The 24,496-nt window shown below is 44.8% G+C and overlaps 1 protein-coding gene across 1 annotated transcript; it reads left to right on the top strand.

The window, feature by feature from the left end:
* The first annotated feature begins 4,478 nt into the window (after positions 1-4,478).
* LOC124033145 (cadherin-15-like) lies at positions 4,479-24,315 on the top strand. Its single transcript, XM_046345104.1, has 14 exons — positions 4,479-4,766; positions 18,856-19,020; positions 19,464-19,619; positions 20,013-20,157; positions 20,267-20,448; positions 20,619-20,747; positions 20,936-21,121; positions 21,364-21,608; positions 21,718-21,860; positions 21,958-22,191; positions 22,336-22,575; positions 22,690-22,835; positions 22,944-23,138; positions 23,253-24,315. The coding sequence occupies exons 1-14, from the start codon at positions 4,698-4,700 to the stop codon at positions 23,451-23,453; spliced, it is 2,436 nt and encodes an 811-aa protein (XP_046201060.1). The 5' UTR covers positions 4,479-4,697; the 3' UTR covers positions 23,454-24,315.
* Positions 24,316-24,496: the final 181 nt, after the last annotated feature.

Here is a 24,496-nt window from a genome sequence, read left to right as displayed (position 1 = left end):
GTGTGGGAAATCCTTCAAGACTGTTGGAAAAGCATTCCAGTTGAAACTGGTTGAGAGAATGCCAAGAGTATGCAAAGCTGTCATCAAGGCAAAGGGTGGCTACTTTGAAGAATCTAAAATATATTTGTTGTTTAACCCTTTTTAAGTTACTACATGATTCCATATGTGTTATTTCATTGTTGTCTTGACCAGTATTCTACAATGTAGAAAATAGTACAAATAAAGAAAAACCCTGAATGAGTCGGTGTGTCCAAACTTCAGACTGGTACTGTATATTTTTTAAATGATCTGTGACAAGAACATATTATTTTTGTATTGCTTACCAAAAAAACGGCATATTGGGGTTATACTTTGTACAATGAGAAAACAATGGAACTCAGCTAGTCTAACGCGAAATGTAGAGTTGGCGTGTGACCATGGATGGCCAGAAGTGGGCAGTAGACTATTTCCCTGTGTTCAGAGGGGAATCCAACCACCTCCTCTCCACCCCCTGTGGTCTGGCTGAGGAATGGGGGGATGGAGTTTGTGTTGTGGGCGTGATGAAGGGCATGCGGGGGCGGAGGAGCAGGGAATGGGACGCTCCTGCCAGCTGCTCCCCTAACGTGACAGAGACAGGTGCTGACAATTCATCCCTTAGTCAGCCCAGGAACTTCCACAGACAGACACAGAGACACATTCATGGACAGACATTCATTCATCACACATACCATGGTTAGCCAACAAACACACCAGCTATTTTCACTCTTGTTATAGACCTTCTGTACCCTCTGGGCACAAAAGTCAATTCAACGTCTATTCAAAGAAATAGAATGTTGGTTCAAAGAAATTGAATTTAAATGTTGTGGAAACAGCGTTGATTCAACCAGTGTGTATATACTTCAACTTTAACACACTTAAACTGTTACATTAGTTTCAATAGTCTGTTTCACATGTTTTCTACAAATCACCTGATTACTTCCATAATAATTCCATTACCCCAAACAAGTAGATTTAAACAACTTTTAAACCACAGTGTAACTGTGGATCTTGCCTTCCAGAACCATGCTGGAAGGACAGCTTTAGTACATTGGGAAACATGGTGTAATGCAGGGCCGTGCACGGACAGGTGCTCAAACTGAAAAAAGGGCATACGCCTATTTGTTTTGTAATTTATCTTCAGAGTCTTTAAATAATAACTTCATAATTTAATATTCATAACTTCTAACTCAAGATATATGGCTGGCTGGCTAGTGGCTTGTGTGGATATTTTAATATAGACTAGACCTACCTGTGTTGCTGCTGCCGACTGAGGGAGGAGTTGGGTCGGAGGGAGGGTCGTTGATGCAGCCACTCCCCTCAGTCGCTGGAACCTGGACTCAGGTGTAAATGTAACATAGTAAATGTAAATCTGTCTGCCTCCATTTTGTTTGATATTTTACGTTTCGTATGTTATGTATTAATTTGTGGATGTCCATCATCCATTTCGTATAATATATAAGGAATTACAATTCGTACAATATGTTACGAATTTGCAATACGTATGATATAATATGCCCACCAACCACCCACCTTTCATTTTTGCTGTCGCTCTTTCTTGCAGTCAAATTACCAAATTGCCCTCTATTTGCCTCATAGGCAGAATGTTATGAATTTTTCCTAATTAATAAACTTTTTTTTTTAACTCTGAAAATCCAGTGTTTATATGTCAAACGGTTTAGTTATATTTCAGTCTTCTGGGATGTATATAGTGTTACAGAGTGTTATAGAGTGTTACATTGGGGTGCAAACTCAAAATTGAATAGATTTCAACTCTATATCTGACATGGTACAAGTGTCTTCTTTTTTGTTGTTGTTGCCCATAACCATGAGTTTAAGGTGTTTACTTTTGTTTCCAAGTAGTTTAAGACTACCAATAAACACTTTGTATGACCCTGATTTACCTTGCTGCAGTAAATTAAGTAACCTTCTGTCTTACTATATAACCATACCAAACATAACATAACATAACTAAGTTGACTGTCCCAGATTTACATTTAGTATGTTACATCTATTCTATGAGACCAGGCTGGTCGTTCTGGTACTCTCTGCTGCACATATCAGCAAATCAGACCGAATATTCATGAATGTACAGTATATTAAGCGTTAATCAAATGTTATACAACTGGTGGGTCTAATGCTGATTGGTTAAAACCTCATTCCAGCTGGTGTCTGTCTATTCCACAAGTTACCACTGGCTAAATCTATGACGTTAAAATGCCAATTTACTCTGTTCCATCTGATTGCGCAATCCACTGTCTCATCCAGCCCAGGCAGGGAAAACTAATCTCCACTATAAAAAGCATCTAGACATTCTAGCAAATTTCTTTTAGACTAACTGTTAGTTTTCAACAGTGGATATTTGTATAAACCTTACTGTCTGTCTCTCCAACATTTGCAACATTGTTTCAATTTTCAAATTCCATCTCCAGCTGTCCCATAATAATGAATGTGTCGAGAGTCGGGATGAGACAGACAGGCAGGCAGCATTTCTCAGCCAGTCGAAATCATGAATCAGCTGGCATAATGTTTATGAATATATACAAAGAAAGGTCAATTGAAAAAAGGTCAAACGAAACAAAGTGCAGCTAGTTTGCAGTCTTTCCAGCTTCAGTTTGAACTGATTGTGTTAGTTGTGTTGATGTCTAGCTCCTCTGAACAACAGTGTTCTGACTGACGAGAGAACACATGTTCTATGCCAGGCGGAATCGCGCCTCATTAGCTCATTGTTATGGATGTATCCAAATAAATGTCACTAGAAAACCGCTTAAACAGATGCAAATGCAGCTACTTTGCTGTTATTCCGGCTGCACATTTTGATGTGACTGTAAATTAGCCGTAGTTGGCTAGCTAGCAAGCAAGGAATGAGAACGTTTCCAGCCAGTATAGCAATGGAGCATTTAGAACGAACAACTGGGTCACGTCCATAGATACAGAACAAAAAGACTGAACGACTGGGTCGTGTCTCTAGCAACCAAACCGATAGAACAAATGACCAGCCGGCTTGGGTAGCATTGGGTGGGGGTTACGAACTTTACAACGCCACAACGATTTGTGGGCAATGGGTCCAGAACAACAACGACAAAACTTTATACGAAAAAATTAGACCACCACCCAAAAGGATGAGTGTGAGGACAAGGGGGCATGTGCTGGGCACAGTTTGACTACTATCTGTGCAAGTGCCTGGTGTAAAGGTATAATGGTGTTTACTCCCAGCTACTCATTTTAACGTCTGACCCTAGAGAACACTCAGAGACAGGGGTGATGAACATTGAGAGTAGTGTAGAGAACAGTCTGGTTTTCAGATCCTCCGCGGCTTCCCCGTTCTCCCCTCAATCTCCCCTCTCCTCACCTCTGGCCGCCTCATATCAATCAGCAGTCAGCACAGAGGGTGAAAAACAGAGATCAGTAAGTGAGCAGCACTCTCTGAGGAGAAAACCAACAGTCTGGACTGGGTGAGAGGCCTAGCTCCACATCTCCACAAACTTAACACTACCTCCTCCTCTCTGCTCTTTAAAGACTCCTCACAACAGCAGAGTCAGGCACCCTTCAAGGATGCATTTTGAGAGATACAGCACATTGAAAGATTCCCCACTGCCTTAAAAGAAGTGCCATACTATAATGCACAGAGAGCAGTAAGATCTTCTTCACCCGCTGTTTTGACATGGTTCCAAACAGCTGAAGATGAAAGGGTGTTGGGAAAATGGTCTGTATTTCTGAGGACCCAACATACACATAACAGAACTGCATGGGCAGTAAAGGTTCCATATGCACCCTTAGCGCATGTAATTACCTCCAACTGGGCAACAGGCTTGTGTATGTGCCAGAGTTAGTGAAAAGCAAATGACCTGTTCAGAACTGTAGAGAGAGGACCTTCACTAACTGAATTTAGGGAATTGTCAGATGACGTAGTTTTGGACATGTGTTCTGTTTGCGACAATGAATATTGTATTAGTACATTGAGGGTGAGTGCAGTGTTGAGTGCGAGTGTGTACATACAGTAGAGGCTCCTCCTGGGCTGTGTGGTCCAGGGTCAGGGACAGCAGGCCGGCCAGAGCAGAGCAGTGACCGACTGAACACTGCTGCTGAGGACTGACCTTCCCCAGGGCTCTCTCCACACAGTACAGCCACCAGCTGCTCTTCTGCTCTCCTCTCCACACTCCTTTATTTTCCTCTTTCTCTCTCGTTCCCTCACTATCTCGCTCTCTTTCTACCTTTATGTTTCTTTCCATCTCTCCTTTACTCTTCCCTCTGTCCCTCTCTTTACATTTTCTTTCTCTCTGTCTGTCTCTCTTTCTTGCTATCTCAATCCTCTCTATATATCCATCTTTCTCTCTCTCGCCTTTTCTCTCTCCCTATCTCTCTCTCTGCATCCAGTGACCCCCCCCCCTATTTCCCTGCCCATAGCTGGGGTGTGTCCCAGTTGGAGACTCAGAGGGCTAAGGGGTTAGAATTTCAGACTTCAGCCCTCCCATGCACATGTGCTGTCACTCAATCGCCTCTGCACTCACTGCCCAGAGAAAGAGAGGGAGAGAGACACACAGGGGGTTTGGATTTGAGACATTTGGTTCCATTGCCCAGTACTGTCAGGAACCCTGAGCTTCTCTTAAAACTGGTTTGAGAAAGAGGATCCACCGTGGTCATTGGGTACAGTACGTGTTGGAGTTCGTTGAGAAGATCACATGTTGGCACAGGAGATGGCATCAAGGGGGTTGGCAGTGCTGTGTGTGCTGGTGGCTGGCCTTGGTCAGGTAGGAAATATCATACTACTTTGAGTACTGTGGTGCCACTCTATAGACTTCATGCCCTACACTTTCTTAAATCACACAGAATTGGAACCATTTCAACTTCAGGCTATAATATATTATGCCTTTTAGAAGACACTTTTATCCAAAGCGACTTACAGTCATCCGTGCATACATTTGACATATGGCTGGTCCTGGGAATCGAACCCACTACAGTGGCGTGACAAGCGCCATGCTCTACCAACTGAGCTACAAAGGGATACATTTGGTATTTTCTCACAGTATGCTTGTCAAAACTTTTACTTTGATGTATATGTGTTATTTAAAGCAGTTTAAATGTGATTTAAGTCATCTTAGCTGTGTTTGTTCTATATTTCCACAGTGCAGGAGTTAGGGGTTAGCTGTGGTGGGACACACTTTTAGCTGTTTATTTAGTCAATCTATGGTTTATGTTTGAATTGATGAAATATGCTATGTTTAACATAACAAACTGATTTTCATCAATGCAAGTGATAAACATCATGTGAAGAGGTGAACGTGGCTATTGGCTAATCTAAACATTTCAGAACCGTTGTAGATCAGATGATGAATACTCTTGTAAATGACCAACGAATGCTGATGTTTTATACATCAGGCGGAAATTGGGGCTCAAATGTTAGCAGGCTTGTCATCAACACCATTATAAGACACAGAATGGATGACATTGTAAACAGACATTTTACTAACATAACTTCAAAACTCATTCAGTCACTAGGGCTGTTTATACATGTAATGGAGCCCAGGTTGGAGACTTAGACAACTGGCCCTCAGTAACCTCTTCTGTGGAATGGCCTGAAATCATTATGGATGTTGCAGGTTTGCAGCTAATTCATTTCCAAAAGTATGGATAGCAAGATTTCAATTTTTTTTAAAGCAGCAATGGCTTTGAATTGATGATGGCAAAGTGTGTTGCCTACTGTATATTTTTATAATGACATAGTTCTAAAAAAATGGGTAAGGGCAACTATCTGAGTCACATTTTCTTTATTAGTGTATCCAATTCGAGAACCACATGGTAAACGACATCAGCTGTAGAAGATGGTCGTAATAGATCATTGAAACAGCCAGTCAGTCACAGTTTGCCGCCAGCCCTCGGCCATGTGTCTTACTGTGATTTAGAGGAACAGGTATGTGGTGACGCAACCTATGGGGCTTAGCTTGCATCACAAAATGTGTAATCTGAAAGTAATACACTTTAAATACAAACACATACCAAAGAACATGAACACCGGGACCATAGACAATAGAATATAGCCCAATGCCCACTCTACACTTGAAGGCCCATACATACATATGATTTGGATTATCCCATACACTTCAAATCACATTTAATTAGTCGCATGCGTCAAATACAATAGTGAAATGCTCACTTACAAGCACCTAACCAACAATGCAGTTTAAAAAATACGAATAAGAAATTAAAGGAACACGTAATTAAAGAGCAGCAGTACAATAACAATAATGAGACTATGTACAGGGGGTACCGGTACAGGGTCAGTATGGTTAGTCGAGGTAATTGAGATAATATGTACATGTAGGTAGAGTTATTAAAGTGACTATGCATAACAGAGAGTAGCAGCAGTGTAAAAGAGGGGGTGGGCAATGAAAATAGTCTAGGTAGCCATTTGATTAGATGTTCAGGAGTCTTATGGCTTGGGGATAGAAGCTGTTTAGAAGCCTCTTGGACCTAGACTTGGCACACCGGTACTGCTTGCCGTGCGGTAGCAGAGAGAACAGTCTATGACTACAGCGGCTGTAGACTTTGAGCATTTTTAGGGCCTTCCTCTGACACCGCCTGGTATAGAGGTCCTGGATGGCAGGAAACTTGGCCCCAGTGATGTACTGGGCTGTACACACTACCCTCTGTAGTGCCTTGCATCGGAGGCTGAGCAGTTGCCATACCAGGCAGTGATGCAACCAGTGCTCTCGATGGTGCTGCTGTAGAACCTTTTGAAGATCTGACGACCCATGCCAAATCTTTTCAGTCTCGTGAGGGGGAATAGGTTTTGTCGTGCCCTCTTCACAACTGTCTTGGTGTGCTTTGACCATGTTAGTTTGTTGGACAACTTGAATCTGGACACCAAGGAACTTGAAGCTCTCAACCTGCTCCACTACAGCCCCATCGATGAGAATGGGGGTGTGCTCGGTCCTCCTTTTCCTGTAGTCCACAATCATCTCCTTTGTCTTGATCATGTTGAGGGAGAGGTTGTTGTCCTGGCACCACATGACCAGGTCTCTGACCTCCTCCTTATAGGCTGTCTCGTCGTTGATCAGGCCTACCACTGTTGTGTCATCGGCAAACTTAATGATGGTGTTGGAGTCGTGCCTGGCCGTGTAGTCATGAGTAAACAGGGAGTATAAGAGGGGACTGAGCACGCACCCCTGAGGGGCCCCTGTGTTGAGGATCAGCGTGGCAGATGTGTTGTTACCTACCCTTACCACCTGGGGGCGGCCAGTCAGGAAGTCCAGGATCCAGTTGTAGAGGGAGGTGTTTAGTCCCAGGGTCCTCAGCTTGTTAATGAGCTTTGAGGGCACTATGGTGTTGAACGCTGAGCTGTAGTCAGTGAATAGCATTCTCACATAGGTGTTCCTTTTGTACAGATGGGAATGGGCAGTGTGGAATGCAATAGAGATTACATCATCTGTGGATCTGTTAGGGCGGTATGCAAAATGGAGTGGGTCTAGGGTCTATGGAATAATGGTGTTGATGTGCGCCATGACCAGCCTTTCAAAGCACTTCATGGCTACAGACGTGAGTGCTATGGGTCGGTAGTTGTTTAGGCAGGTTACTTTAGTGTTCTTGGGCACAGGGACTATGGTGGTCTGCTTAAAACATGTTGGTATTACAGACTTGGACAGGGAGAGGTTGAAAATGTCAGTGAAGACACTTGCCAGTTGGTCAGTGCATGCTCACAGTATACGTCCTTGTAATCAGTCTGGCCCTGCGGCCTTGTAAATGTTGACCTGTTTAAAGGTTTTACTCACATTGGCTGCGGAGAGAGTGATCACACTATCGTCCAGAACAGCTGGTGCTCTCATGCATGTTTCAGTTTTATTTGCTGATGGATCGTCGGAGGGCATAGCGGGATTTCTTATAAGCTTCCGTGTTAAAGTCCCGCTCCTTGAAAGCTGCAGCTCTAGCCTTTAGCTCTGTGTGGATGTAGCCTGTAATCCATGACTTCTGGTTGGGGTATGTACGTACGGTCACTGTGGGGACAATGTCTTCGATGCACTTATTGATGAAGCCAATGACTGATGTGGTGTACTCCTCAATGCCATCAGAAGAATCCCTGAACATATTCCAGTCTGTGCTAGCACATCAGATAACTATTTTAGCTCTGTGTGTAAGTTTAACCTATGTGAGTTTGAGGTGTTACAACCCAGTGAGTGGAAAGTGGCTGGCGAGATTTCATAAACACCTACCCCAATGGGAGAAAGGCTGTGTTGTTTTTGAGAATATCCCTTGGACTGAAAGAGGGTTGTGTTGCCTACAGAGCATGGGCTCTGTTCATAGAGACGGTCATGTTGGCCAGCAGCTGTTCCCAGATGCGTACTTGATGCCATTTGTCCTGCTCAGTAATCCCCGCAGCGGAAAGAGGAGTCGGCCACTCCCTAAACCATGAAATCAGGGACAAATCCGTCCATAAAGCAGCAGCCGGTGCTGAGTTCATGCTCATTGGAAGAAATCACTCAGTACAGCTGCTCAGTGTCTGAATCACAGGCCTGTTCTGTCTGTGTGGATGCTTTCTGTTTTACACAGACTTGGGTTTCAGGAACAGGAAGGGCCTCCACTACAGGGGCAGACACAACATTAAAACCACCATGCCAGTGCACTGTTACCAGAGATTATCTTTCCCAATGGCTCTTTCCCAATTCATATTTCCTTGATTGCTGGCATCCACTCTCCTCACCTCTTTCTCAAAGATCTGAGTGGAGAGGCCTTGGATCTTCCCCTCCAATGTGAGGTGAGGAGAAAGTACACGAAGATGAAGGAAAGACAAATTAGGAAAGAGACAATGTTGTAACAGGCTTTGGTGTTACCTCCATTTTCACCAGCTGAGTCATTGACCAATTAGTAACCCTTCAAAGGATAGGGTCTCTCTCTTCATGTTGTTAGAAAACAGGTTCCATTTAGTCTTTGTGTTCATGTTCCATTCACAACAGATGTGACAAACATTACATGGAAAGGAACAGGAAAATACATTTTTGAAATGGGACACTTGTTATCCCATCTCATTCAGAGCACCTGATGCCTTGCATCAAAGGATGTTTTCTCTCTGACACAAAAGGTAATGTATTTTCTTTCGAATGAGATAAGGGAATGGCAGTGGCAGACAAGGCTGACGGAACAAAAACAGCAGTGTTAATGGGCCAGTAATGGTCTCTCCTTGGACTTCTATCATGACCCGCTGAAAGAGGACTGACCCTGGAGCGAAGAAGGGGTAGTGGTGGAGGTGGTGGTGGTAGGGGTGGATGGTGGTAAGGGTGGTGGTAGGGATGGTTGTGGTGGTGGTAGGAGTGGTGGTGAGGGTGGTGGTGGTAAAGGTGGTGGTGGGAAGACTCCTGAGCCAGGAGAAAGAAATAAAGGTGACACCATGAGCTGAGGAAGTGGTTTTGGTCCTGGTACAACCTCCCTCAGGTTTTAATAAAATTCCACTCTAAATTAACAAGTGCTATTTTCACTCCCACACTCTGGGAGCGGAGTCCTAAGTAACTCTCGTCGTCCCCACTAGGTCAGCATTCATGAAGCTCAGACATCTGCTTTTGTGAAACCCTGGCTCGTACCCCCAAAATAGGAGGCCCAAGAAGCCATAGCTGAGGGGTTGGGAAGCGAGTTAGATAGCTGCTCATTACAAGACAATGAATGAGCCTTTGGAACAGTGACGGAGGGGGAACATGAGGGGAACAGGGGCACCTGTCTGACCCTCCACCCCATGACCAGAGGGATTGTCAGGCATGCTGCCTGCATTCTCTCCCTCTTCCCCTCCTGCTCATGCTGTGGCACTCTGGCCAGTTCACATACACAGACTGTACCTCCACTCAGCTAGCACATGGCTGACTCAGTGGTCTATTTTATATTCTATTTTTGAGAGGCAAGTCTCTAAAGTTATGACTTACTGTTCGAATCCGTAACAAAGCAGACATAGAATTGGAACTCTAGCGAGAGCATACTGTAATTCTAAAAGCCTTATGTTTCTTTCTAGATATGTATTAGTGACGGTAAATATCTGTGTCTCTTGCACTGACTACGACCCTATGACCAGCTGCGGTAAATGGAGTGAATTAAGCTAAAATAGTTGTTTTATCACACAGCAGCTACTACTGTAAACCACAAATACACATATTTCAAACAAAGTTACTACTCTCATGACATACCTCATACAGTTGGTGCAAGCTTGTAACAGCTCTGAAGATATAAGGGAAGGGTATCAGTCATGCTCCCCCACCATGTCATACCCATGTGTGTGTGTGTGTGTGTGTGTGTGTGTGTGTGTGTGTGTGTGTGTGTGTGTGTGTGTGTGTGTGTGTGTGTGTGTGTGTGTGTGTGTGTGTGTGTGTGTGTGTGTGTGTGTGTGTGTGTGTGTGTGTGTGTGTGTGTGTGTGTGTGTGTGTGTGTGTGTGTGTAACTCTTTTTTCTCTCTCATTTTCAAGGCACTTGTTTTTTGTTATTGTTTATCATTTGAAATTCCTCCCCTGACTGAGCATCCTTGACTCAACAGCATGAATTTGAATCATTTCATCCTTGGATACTATAGTAGACAATGGCATAATGTTCTATCTACCAAGCTTCAGTAAATCATTGTCCACTCCATGGGACAGATGTTGGTCTCTTAGCAGCTAAGTTTCATTCACAAAATGCAGGATCTAAATGAGAGATTGGCACACTTTCAAAGCTATTTTTAGAGACAACCGAGAGAGTTGCCAAGGGTCCTTGCTGCTGGCACTACCCATGACAGTCTGCTTCAGCTCCTCAGTGTGGGGTCAGTCTGAGCAGTATTTTCGTCACAGCAGCCGCTTAATACGTGGAAACGTTGCCGCAAACCTTTTGACAGTAAATGTTATCACACACCGCGAATAAGATCATGTATGTTTTGATTGTGAAATACACAGTGATTTTGAAATACAATTTATTGAGATACTCTGCATAGTTGTATATCAAGCTTGGTGTTGACCTTGATATCAGCAACGCTGACCGCAATAACACATCTGTTCTGATACTTTAACTTCCCCAATACGTTTGCCAGCTTATTCCCTCCTCTTGGCCGCGTCATTAACCAGTCTGCAAATCAACACAAATAAACAATTGAAAGGTTGTGTATAAAGTATGATCTGGTTTGGTACCGCGAGACACTTTATGTCAACAGCAGACTCATAGAAAAATATTCCTTACCCTACCTACCTACTTCAGAGCGCAGTCCTACCTACCTACTTCAGAGCGCAGTCCTACCTACTTACTTCAGAGTGCAGTCCTACTACCTACCTACTTCAGAGCGCAGTCCTACCTACTTACTTCAGAGCGCAGTCCTACCTACCTACTTCAGAGCGCAGTCCTACCTACTTACTTCAGAGCGCAGTCCTACCTACCTACTTCAGAGCGCAGTCCTACCTGCCTACTTCAGAGCGCAGTCCTACCTACTTACTTCAGAGCGCAGTCCTACCTACTTACTTCAGAGCGCAGTCCTACCTACCTACTTTAGAGCGCAGTCCTACCTACTTACTTCAGAGCGCAGTCCTACCTACTTACTTCAGAGCGCAGTCCTACCTACTTACTTCAGAGCGCAGTCCTACCTACTTACTTCAGAGCGCAGTCCTACGTACTTACTTCAGAGAGCAGTCCTACCTACCTACTTCAGAGCGCAGTCCCACCTACCTACTTCAGAGCGCAGTCCTACCTACTTACTTCAGAGCGCAGTCCTACCTACCTACTTCAGAGCGCAGTCCTACCTACTTACTTCAGAGCGCAGTCCTACCTACCTACTTTAGAGCGCAGTCCTACCTACTTACTTCAGAGCGCAGTCCTACCTACCTACTTCAGAGCGCAGTCCTACCTACCTACTTCAGAGCGCAGTCCTACCTACCTACTCCAGAGCGCAGTCCTACCTACCTACTCCAGAGCGCAGTCCTACCTACCTACTCCAGAGCGCAGTCCTACCTACCTACTCCAGAGCGCAGTCCTACCTACCTACTTCAGAGCGCAGTCCCACCCACTTACTTCAGAGCGCAGTCCCACCTACTTACTTCAGAGCGCAGTCCCACCTACTTACTTCAGAGCGCAGTCCTACCTACCTACTCCAGAGCGCAGTCCTACCTACTTACTTCAGAGCGCAGTCCTACCTACCTACTCCAGAGCGCAGTCCTACCTACTTACTTCAGAGCACAGTCCTACCTACCTACTTCAGAGCGCAGTCCTACCTACCTACTTCAGAGCGCAGTCCTACCTACTTACTTCAGAGCATAGTCCTACCTACCTACTTCAGGGCGCAGTCCTACCTACTTACTCCAGAGCACAGTCCTACCTACTTACTCCAGAGCGCAGTCCTACCTACTTACTTCAGAGCACAGTCCTACCTACCTACTTCAGAGCGCAGTCCTACCTACTTACTTCAGAGCACAGTCCTACTTACCTACTTCAGAGCGCAGTACACCTCACTGTATTAACGGGGGTGTTGACCCCCAAGAGACACCAGGCAACTTCTGGCCACGGGGTGAGAGGCCAAGGTGTAAAAGTATCTGGGAAAAAGTCCCTAAAACAGTTAATGTTGGTGAGAAGAAAGAGGAGGCCTGCTGTCCTTCACCCTAGCTGTCAGAGGTGACTGGTGCTAATTGGTAAGATGACTCCTAGGTGTAGCCCAGTCACTGCTGAACTGGAAAAGAGATGAAGACATTACAGAGCCCTCCTGGTTTTATTTGGCACCCAGATGGAGTTGAGACCACAGGAGATCAACACAATGATTATAACTGTGTCTGTTTACTGATTCTCTTCAGAATGTAAGCAGGCCATTATTTTACTTGAGTTATTCTTCCCGAGCTGTTGTTGTATTCCATCAAAACCAGTAACCCCACAACACCAAAAAACCTGTTTGAATTCACAAGTTGCCGAGTCGAGCGGTTGAATCAGGAATTCAACAGGAATGTAGTTTCAGTCTTAACCGCATCATCCAGTTACAGATTTTGATTGAACAGGGCCTTTGGCCTCCGACTGGCCGTAGCTTGATCTCTGATCTGTGATCAGAGCGGTAGTGGAAGGTGAGAAGGCTTTGCTGTCTAGACTGGTATGTGAGTGTAAACATCTCTGTATGAGCGTAGGGAGGACTACACCAGTGGCTTAGGGTCGGGGTCAGGAATATAGAGCACTCTAAGATTAGTCTGCTCCTAACTCAGCCTGCACATAGTTGAAATTCTCCTCAGACTGTACGCTACAGCAGCGTAACAAGGTGCCAGTGTGTCATATCTCCAGGCCTAAGGGACAGGGAAGGGCCACCATGTCCCAATATACAATAGTGATTCAATCTAATAATGTATTCCGCATATCAGTGTCTTTATGTATGGAAAGAGTCACGTGAGGAATGGGCTATGGTCAATGTTCCATATTCTGTTTAGTTGTGTTAACATGTTATTACACGTTGTTACTACAGACTTTATGATCGTTTATGATGATTTTTATATAGACAATACTGCCAATGACCGTGATCGTGTTGTTACCACTAAATGCTGAGATATTTCTTCTGAAGAGTGATGACAGGTGGTGTCTTTCTTAAAGGAATGTGTGTTTGAATGTGTGTGTGAGGAATTCTGTCATCAGAGCGGATTCGTAAGGTGACCCCCAACCCCTAGTCAGGTGCAAAGTTGAACATAAAGGGGAGTCTGTAAGTGTGAGAAAGAGAGAGGGTGGGAAATCACGGGAACTAAATCCATAGGTGACAGCTGGTGTGAGTGTTTCTGAGTGTGTCTGAGTGTGTGCTTGAGATAAAGGCAGAGCGTGCGTGATAGAGAATGAGAATGAACACGAGAGTAATTGTTTTTTTTGGCAGCGATGATGGGACCCATGTCGTCCAAAATGTTATACTTTTGACTCGTCGGACCATAGAACATTCTTCCAAGAGTCTTGATGATCATCCAGGTGCTTCCAGATGCTTTTTTGGGAAACTTGAGTCAACTTTTTGGATGAGATGGGTCCCATTATGTCTGGTGAAAACCAAACACTGCATTCCACAGTAAGAACCTCATACCAATGGTCAGCATGGTGGTGGTAGTGTGATGGTTTGGGGATGCTTTGCTGCTTCAGGTACTGGACGACTTGTCTTAATAGAAGGAACCATGAATTCTGCTCTGTATCAGGTAATTCTACAGGAGAATGTTAGGCCATCCAGTTGTGAGCTGAAGCTGAAGCGCAGCTGGGTCATACAGGAAGACAACGATCCAAAATACAATCAATTCTACATGAAAATGGCTGAAAAGCAACAAATTTACGGTTTAGGAATGGCCTATAGTCATTCAACTGAGACTGCTCTTCTCTGTATCACGGAGGCGCTCCGCACCGCTAAAGCTAACTCTCTCTCCTCTGCTCTCATCCTTCTAGACCTATCGGCTGCCTTCGATACTGTGAACCATCAGATCCTCCTCTCCACCCTCTCCGAGTTGGGCATCTCCGGCGCGGCCCACGCTTGGATTGCGTCCTACCTGACAGGTCGCTGCTACCAGGTGGCGTGGCGAGAATCTGTCTCCTCACCACGCGCTCTCACCACTGGTGTCCCCCAGGGCTCTGTTCTAGGCCCTCTCCTATTCTCGCTATACACCAAGTCACTTGGCTCTGTCATAACCTCACATGGTCTCTCCTATCATTGCTATGCAGACGACACACAATTAATCTTCTCCTTTCCCCCTTCTGATGACCAGGTGGCGAATCGCATCTCTGCATGTCTGGCAGACATATCAGTGTGGATGACGGATCACCACCTCAAGCTGAACTTCGGCAAGACGGAGCTGCTCTTCCTCCCGGGGAAGGACTGCCCGTTCCATGATCTCGCCATCACGGTTGACAACTCCATTGTGTCCTCCTCCCAGAGCGCTAAGAACCTTGGCGTGATCCTGGACAACAAACTGTCGTTCTCAACTAACATCAAGGCGGTGGCCCGTTCCTGTAGGTTCATGCTCTACAACATCCGCAGAGTACGACCCTGCCTCACACAGGAAGCGGCGCAGGTCCTAATCCAGGCACTTGTCATCTCCCGTCTGGATTACTGCAACTCGCTGTTGGCTGGGCTCCCTGCCTGTGCCATTAAACCCCTACAACTCATCCAGAACGCCGCAGCCCGTCTAGTGTTCAACCTTCCCAAGTTCTCTCACGTCACCCCGCTCCTCCGCTCTCTCCACTGGCTTCCAGTTGAAGCTCGCATCCGCTACAAGACCATGGTGCTTGCCTACGGAGCTGTGAGGGGAACGGCACCTCAGTACCTCCAGGCTCTGATCAGGCCCTACACCCAAATAAGGGCACTGCGTTCATCCACCTCTGGCCTGCTCGCCTCCCTACCACTGAGGAAGTACAGTTCCCGCTCAGCTCAGTCAAAACTGTTCGCTGCTCTGGCTCCCCAATGGTGGAACAAACTCCCTCACGACGCCAGGACAGCGGAGTCAATCACCACCTTCCGGAGACACCTGAAACCCCACCTCTTTAAGGAATACCTAGGATAGGATAAAGTAATCCTTCTCACCCCCCCTTAAAATATTTAGATGCACTATTGTAAAGTGGTTGTTCCACTGGATGTCATAAGGTGAATGCACCAATTTGTAAGTCGCTCTGGATAAGAGCGTCTGCTAAATGACTTAAATGTAAATGTAAAATGCCTAGTCAAAGTCCAGACCTAATCCCAATTGAGATGTTGTGGCAGGACTTGAAACAAGCAGTATATGCTTGAAAACTCTGTCGCTTAGTTAAAGCAGTTCTGCATGGAAGAGTGGGCAAAATGTCCACCACAGCGACGTGAGAGACTGATCAACAACTACAGGAAGCGTTTGGCTGCAGAGATTGCAGCTAAAAGGTGGCACATCCAGTTATTTAGTGTAAGGGGGCAATTACTTTTTCACACAGGCAATTGAGTGTTGCATAGCTGTTAATTAAATAAATAAAATAAGTATCATATTTTTGGGGTTATTTATAAACTCAGGATCCTTTTATCTAATATTAGGTTTTGGTTGAAGATCTGATAACATACAGTATCAAAAATATACAAAAGTACAGAAAATCAGAAAGGGGGCTAATACTTTTTCACGGCACTATATGCATACTGTATCTGTATTCTCAGACGTGAAATCCATAGATTAGGGCCTAATGAATTTATTTCAATTGACTGATTTCCGTATATGAATTGTAATCCAGTATCATCTTTGATATTGCTGCATGTTGCGTTTATATTTTTGTTCAAGTGTACAATATGCACTGAGTATACAAAACATTAAGAACACCTGATCTTTCAATGAGATAGACTGACCAGGTGAATCCAGGTGAATGGATCCCTTATTGATATCATTTAATAAATCCACTCCAATCAGTGTGGGTGAAGGGGAGAGGTTAGAGAGGTTAAAGAAGGATTTTTAAGCCTTGAGACATGGCTTGTGTGTGTGCCATTCAAAGGCTGAATGGGGAAGATAGCAGATTTAAGTGCTTTTGAATGGGGCATGGTAGTACAACCTGGTCTAAGACCATTTCGTATTATTCTGTACGTGAATTTTAAAAACTTACAATATGTTATGAATTTGCAAAACATACTACAGTTGAAGTTGGAAGTTTACGTACACTTAGGTTAGAGTCATTTAATCTTGTTTTTCAACCACTCCACACATTTCGTGTCAACAAAGTATAGTTTTGGCAAGTCAGTTAGGACATCTACTTTGTGCATGACACAATAATTTTTTCCAACAATTGTTTACAGACAGATTATTTCACTTATAATTCTCTATCACAATTCCAGTGTGTCAGAAGTTTACATACACTAAGTTGTCTGTGCCTTTAAACAGCTTGAAAAATTCCAGAAAATGATGTCATGGCTTTAGAAGCTTCTGATAGGCTAATTGACATCATTTGAGTCAATTGGAGGTGTACCTGTGGACGTATTTCAAGGCCAACCTTCAAACTCAGTGCCTCTTTGCTTGACATCATGGGAAAATCAAAATAAATCACCAAGACCTCAGGAAAACAAATGTAGACCTTCACACGTCTGGTTCAACCTTGGGAGCAATTTCCAAATGCCTGAAGGTACCACGTTCATCTGCACAAACAATAGTACGCAAGTATAAACACCATGGGACCACGCAGACGTCATACCGCTCAGGAAGGAGACGCGTTCTGTCTCCTAGAGATGAACGTACTTTGGTGCGAAAAGTGCAATTAAATTCCAGAACAATAGCAAAAGACCTTGTGAAGATGCTGGAGGAAACAGGTACAAAAGTATCTATATCCACATTAAAACGAGTGCTATATCGACATAACCTGAAAGGTCGCTCAGCAAGGTAGAAGCCACTGCTCCAAAACAGCCATAAAAAAAGCCAGACTATGGTTTGCAACTGCACATAGGGACAAAGCTCATACTTTTTTGGAGAAATGTCCTCTGGTCTGATGAAACAAAAATAGAACTGTTTGGCAATAATGACCATCGATATGTTTGGAGGAAAAAGGGAGAGGCTTGCAAGCCGAAGAACACCATCCCAACCGTGAAGCACGGGGGTGGCAGCATCATGTTGTGGGGATGTTTTGCTGCAGGAGGGACTGGTGCACTCCTCTGTCAGGAGGAATGGGCCAAAATTCACCCAACTTATTGTGGGAAGCTTGTGGAAGGCTACCCGAAATGTTTGACCCAAGTTAAACAATTTAAAGTCAATGCTACCAAATACTAATTGAGTGTATGTAACCTTCTGACCAACTGGGAATGTGATGAATGAAATAAAAGCTGAAATAAATCACTCTCTCAACTATTACCCTGACATTTCACGTTCTTAAAATAAAGTGGTGATCCTAACTGACCTAAGACAGGACATTTTTTACTAGGACTAAATGTCAACAATTGTGAAAAACTGAGTGTATGTAAACTTCAACTGTACATGCTACAAATTTGCAAAACATATGATATAATGATATACAAATTCTAGCTAGGTGGCCAATGTTAGCTTGCTGACTAACATTAGATTGGCTAGGGGTTAGGGTTAGGGGTTAATGTTAGGGTTAGGTTTAGGAGTTAGGTTAATGTTAGGGTTAGGGATAACTAAAAGTGTTAAGGTTAGGGGAAGGGTTAGCTAACATGCTAAGTAGTTGTAAAGAAGATAAAAATAGTAAGTAGTTGAAAAGTTGCTAAAATGCTAAGGTTGTTCCAACCACCCTACTTTTGTTTTTGCCTTAAGTAACTATCTGCCAAACGTAACACATCATACTAATTTGAGCGTCCAGGATTTACATTTACTTAGTCTACGAGACCAGGCTGGATAGTAGGTGCCAGGAGAAACCGGTTTGTGTCAAGAACTGCAACACTGCTGGGTTTTTCACGCTCAACAGTTTCCCGTGTGTATCAAAAATGGTGCACCACCCAAAGGACATCCAGACAACTTGACACAACTGTGGAAAGCATTACAGTCAACATGGGCCAGTATCCCTGTGGGATGTGTTCCTAATGTTTGGTATACTCAGTGTATGTCTCCCTCCCGTCTCTTCACTTTTTGTTTCCAGCACCTCCCAATTTACAAATTAAGCGCTGGAGATGTAGTGTGTGAAACCTGAACCCATGCCTCTCCACCCCCTCACTCACTTTAGGGACGGGGCAGGGGGGGGGGTCACCATTCAACCACCACCAGGCCGCAGAAAGAGGCCAGCTGCTGCATCCCTCACCAACTGATATTAGTAGCCACAACACGACTACCAAAAATATACAAATGTATTTGGGTTCTGTACTCCTTTGACATGAAGAATGTGAATCATGATTTAAACGACTTCATTCACCCAGAAATGTATGGCCCTCACTCAGAGCCTCTAAATGGTCTCTTAAAATGAATCCCATTCTGTTGCCCCCAGGTCGGGAGCAGTGGCCAAGCGGGCAGGGAGGACCTGAACCCAGCGGCCCTGTATCCATGGAGACAGAGGAGCAGTGGGGGTCTGAGCAGGGTGAAGCGGGACTGGATCATCCCTCCAATCAGGGTACTGGAGAACAGCAAGCAAGTCCCTGAAAACCTGGTCCAGGTACTGAATCACGTCATCTCATCTATACTGATGTTAGGGCCTCTATATTGTACACATTAACTGATGAGAGTGTTGGCTAAGTGACTACAACGTAAATGTTAGGGTAACACTGACACTTTTTGGTCCAGTGAAATTGATCTTACCAAACATGGTATGTAAGATCAGTCACGTGTGATCAAGACAACCTACTGCTCTCAGACTAAAGTGAACATGGCTATTGTCCGGACAGACAGCCATTTAAACTGAGCATGAAAGAGCCACGCTGGCCTCTCTGACCTCTACAACCACTAACCAGTTATGTGCTGTTGCTCTCCCTCCCTGTTCCTATCAGTGACCACATTCACACCTGGTACTCTATGTGCTGTTCTGTTCAGTTCACTCTCCTCTCACTCTTCCAATGAGATTCTCACCCAGCCATCCTCCTGTGTTGTTTGTTTCTCCAGATCAAATCAGACAAGATTTTCACTGGAGAAGTGATCTACAAGCTGGAAGGACCAGGGGTTGACCAGGACCCTAAGGACCTGTTTGAGATAGACGATAAAACAGGCTGGATCAGGAGCATGATTCCCCTGGACAGAGAGAAATACAGAAGCTTCACGGTACAACTCACAGGAGAGACATTAGCACTATTGCCTTTGACCCATAAATTATACTATGTCACTGCAGGTCAGCCAGAACCCTTCTTGTGTTTGGGTAACAAGGAATGTCACATGACATAATAGCATGTTATTCAATGTTAGCATGTCATCCAATGTTTTTCAACTGAAAGTCTACCAATGCGATTTTGTTAAATTGACTGTCTTGGTTGAGTGAGAAGGGAAGCATGTTACTGTAGTGGGTTGTTTTCTTCGCAGGTCTACATGAGCAGCTGAATATAGACGCAAATCAATCACAGTCAATAAGCTGAGAATTGTGTAAGAACAGCAAACACTCTGAATGAAAAGAGGATGTGGAGAAACATAAGAGTAATGTCCTGTTTCTGTTCTCGGCAGCTGAAAGCCTTTGCCCTGTCGCCCAGTGGAGAGAGACTGGAGAATCCCTCCACCATTGAGATCGTAGTGCTGGATCAAAATGATAACCGGCCCAACTTCTCCCAGAAAGAGTTTGCTGGATCCGTTTATGAATTCTCCGTACCAGGTAAACAGATGCATCACCTACACACGCTGTGGGTGAACACGCAGTCGGTACACAAAATGCCAACTGATTGGGTAGTGAACTGAGAGAGTGATTGTTGTTGTTTTAACAGGCACATCTGTGATGTCTGTGACTGCGACTGATGCTGACGACCCAACCACAGACAACGCTATCCTGAGCTACTCCATCATTGGCCAGGAGAGCATCCCGCTTCTCCGCATCAACAAGACCATGTTTGGCATCAACAACGAGACAGGGGCCATTTACACACGAGACGTGGGTCTAGACTGGGAGGTAGGGGCTCTTCCTTTGTCTTTTCATTGACCCATTATTTAGGTCATGCCCTTTCTGGTTCAACAGAAGCACAATATTTTGAAAGGTGTTTGAAAGGAAAAACTAATTCACGTAAAATAATATGCCGTATGTGCCATAAATGACTGTGAACGTCTGTGCATTCCTTACAGGTGGTTAAAGGCTTTAGGTTGAAACTGCAGGTTGCTGACATGTCAGGCATGGGGTTAACCAGTCTTGCGAATGCAGTCATACATGTGACTGACATCAACAACAACCCCCCACGATTCTCCCCAGACCAGGTGAGTTTAACTGTTTAATCTCTCAGGAAACTGTTAGCTCCCTTCCATCAATTGCCTTTTATCAGATGATATAAACAATATGGACACATCACTCAGGCCAGCTTCAAAATATAGACATGCACATTCACATGTGTTTATATAAAGTAAACACAACACAACTGCGTCGTGTCTCTGTTTCCTGAATACAGTACACTATGTCAGCTGTGGAGAACAAAATAGACTTTGTGATTGGCTGGGTCAACGCCACAGACAATGATGAGCCAGGGACAGGAAACTGGGAGACAAAATACACCATCGCCAAGGGCAACCCCTCTAGGAACTTTGCCATTCGCACAGACCCTGTGACCAACGAGGGTATTCTGTCAGTGGTGAAGGTAAGTTATTCTCCATCCGGCAGGACGGGAGGGAATGTGTGGGGGACATTCTGGCTCCATGTTAGAATGACAAACATGACAATCAGTTAATCCAGTTTATATAAAGCCTATATAGAGTATAGAGCATGTGTTCACACACAGTCAGAGCCAGTCCTTGATACATGACACTGTTACCCCATCTAGTGGTGACTAACTATCCAAGTTGTCTTTCAAAACCTCTGCTTTTTTGTTTGCTATTGCAGGCTCTGGACTACGAGTCCCAAGAGGTGTATACTCTGACTCTGACAGTGGAGAATGTGAACCCTCTCAGCATCAAGGCCCCCAAGAACCCTGTAAGCAGTGCCACAGTGGTGGTGACCGTGGTGAATGAGAACGAGGCCCCACGCTTTATTAAAGACCCCATAGAGATCTTGGTTCCTGAGTCTGTGGACCCTGGCACCGTGCTGGCCAGTAACATCGCCTACGATCCCGATAATGCAAAACTCAAGTAAGATTGGTGCACTGGAGAACTCTTTCATTTGTGTTTACACTGAATATATAAGAATATACGTTCTCTGTCTTTAAGGAAACTAAAACATTACTGTCATTTCCATCAGGTATGACATACTCAGAGATCCTGAGGGATGGCTTATAATCAATCACGAGACTGGAGAAATCACAGCCAGGAAACCGTTCAATGTCCGCTCCCCTCACGTCAAGAACAACATTTACAATGCAGTCATCAGAGTCACAGACACAGGTGAGTATCCCGAGTTAGCCACTGCTTCACCTCACGTAACTGGAGACATGAGGTCAAGCAGGAAGTGACAGTGAATAATGATGTCCTTTCCTCCTAGATGCTGGTGGAATCTCGACCACAGCGTCTCTGATGATCACGTTGCGGGAGACCAATGACTTCTTCCCTCAGCTGTTCCCCCTGATGGGGACGGTGTGCAGCGAGTCAGGCCGGGAGACATCTGGTCTGTTCCTGACTGCTGTGGATGAGGACCTGCCCCCTCACGCAGAACCCTTCACCTTCCACCTGCAAGACATTAATGTGTCTGCCAACTGGACCATCATACAGGTCAATGGTAAAGACAGAATTAGATACTCCTTATCGTCCAAGACATATGTTATGTCTTCTCATTCCAACTCCCTCTATCTGTGTTTGTGCCACTCTCTCTCTCTCTCTCTCTCTCTCTCTCTCTCTCTCTCTCTCTCTCTCTCTCTCTCAGAGACTCATGCAGTGCTGCGACCCCTGGTAGAGCTGGAGACAGGGGAATATGCTGTCACTGTGTTGGTGACTGACTCTGGGACCCCAAGTCTCAGTGCATATGCTCAGGTCAATGTGACTGTGTGTCCGTGTGGGAAAGACAGTGAATGCAAGACCGAAGCTGCTGCCATATTCGGAACACGAGTTGGTGTCAGCTTCATCGCCTTACTGGTCATCATGGCCAGCATCGCACTCCTGCTGTGTAAGCTATACCTCATGTAAACCCTCACAACACCTGAACAAAGCACATCGCTACATGAACACACACATTTCCCCAAATGTTTCTGTGCAGTGAGATGGGTCTCTGTGTTCTCAGTGTTGCTACTCCTGGCTGTAGCCGTGGGTAACTGCAGACGGCATCATATGAAGAAAGGAGAAGGGCTGTTGGTGGGGGATTCAGACGAAGACATCCGTGACAACGTCCTGAACTATGACGAGCAGGGTGGTGGAGAGGAGGATGAGGTCAGACATTATAACACGTTACAGCTGGCAGAACCAAGTTATCTGGTGACAACATCGCCTCTCTTGTCCTATAGACACTTCATATTCCTCATCCTTTACTCTCACTAGAATGCCTTCAACATTGACCTACTGAGGAACCCAACGGATGTGGGACCACTCCCAATATCCTACTACCCTCCCGTCTCTGGCATCCCCAGGGGAAAGCAGCCACTCAGGAAAGACTACCCAGACAACCTGCCCTCCCCCTCGTATCCACGGAAACCCCCAGCGGACCCCACTGACATTGAGGACTTCATCAATGATGTGAGAAAGGATTCCATCATGGCCCTGGCCTATTGTTTTAGTCCGTTGAAATAAGAACGGTCCAAATCCCCAGAGAGAAACAAATGTATTTCTTGTCTATTTGTGTCTCCACAGGGCCTGGAGGCAGCAGACCATGACCCCAACATCCCTCCCTACGACACAGCTCTGATCTATGACTACGAGGGTGATGGCTCCCTGGCAGGCAGCCTGAGCTCCATCGCCTCAGCCAGCTCAGACGGCGACCAGGACTATGACTACCTCAACGACTGGGGACCACGCTTTAAGAAACTGGCCAACATGTACGACCCACGCTAAAGGAGACTGCCTGGTTATTTAGCTACCAGTACATTTACCATAGCTTTATCCTCAGATGCCATCTATTTTCTCCTAAACTCCACCCAACTCCTTATTCTTCATCATACATCCTCCCTCTTCTTCTTGTAGCTAGAACCTGAGATCATCCTCAGTGTAGGACATGGTAGGATTTTGACTGATTGGCAGAAGTTGAGTGGATCTCTGTGTTCCTATTCCTTTAGGTTTCCAATTGTCTCCGGCAGTGCATTAGCTCAATTCTTTAGGCTCTTTTGACACTACATACTGTCCTCCTCCAATCCCTCTCTTTGCAACTGTAAAAGGTCACCATTGTTATTTTCAGGACTATCATGGGTAATGTTGATATTCTCCTCCCAGTTCAGCAACTTTCTGACCGGCTTGATGAGACAACCACGAAGCATTCTGCAACATATGAATGGTTCACCTTGTGCTGAGTGGTATACGTGTGAATGGCAAAGGGAGGGAAGGAAACACATGGTAGAGCATACCAACGAGAGAAGAGAAATATGCACTGTAGTCCTCCAGTCAGTCCATAGAACCACTTAAAACCAGTGGCCTTACCAGTCAGGTGTGTCGTCTTGGAGGTTTCTCTAATCATTTTTTGGTTTGTGTTTTGTAGAAAGCTTTTTATGTGAGAGGAATGTAGAGAAAGGTTGACTATGTACTTAAATAGTGATGGCAAAAAGGGCTAAGCATGCTATAAAGGGAAACAGAACGTCTGTGAAATTGTACCCATGTCTGGTATTAACTTTTAAAATACTGTATGTGACCTCTACCATATGAAAACATTTAGATTTTCTAAATGTTAGTGTTACGTTTCTTTTTTATAAATATTTTGTACATATATTTTCCATTTCTTAATTTAGTTTTCCCCTAACAATATTACACCAATCCTCAACTCCTAAAACAAACTCCACTTGGGAGGTCTATACACTTTGATAATTCTCCTGCCATTTCAGTTTGACACCTACAATTAAAACATTTGAAGCCAATGCTATTACATTTGAGGAGATATGGCTTGGACA

The sequence above is a fragment of the Oncorhynchus gorbuscha genome, linkage group LG04 (genome assembly GCF_021184085.1).
Source record: "Oncorhynchus gorbuscha isolate QuinsamMale2020 ecotype Even-year linkage group LG04, OgorEven_v1.0, whole genome shotgun sequence".
Classification (NCBI taxonomy): Eukaryota; Metazoa; Chordata; class Actinopteri; order Salmoniformes; family Salmonidae; genus Oncorhynchus; species Oncorhynchus gorbuscha.
The sequence above is the reverse complement of the archived record's forward strand: the minus strand, read 5'-3'. Positions and strand labels throughout refer to the sequence as shown.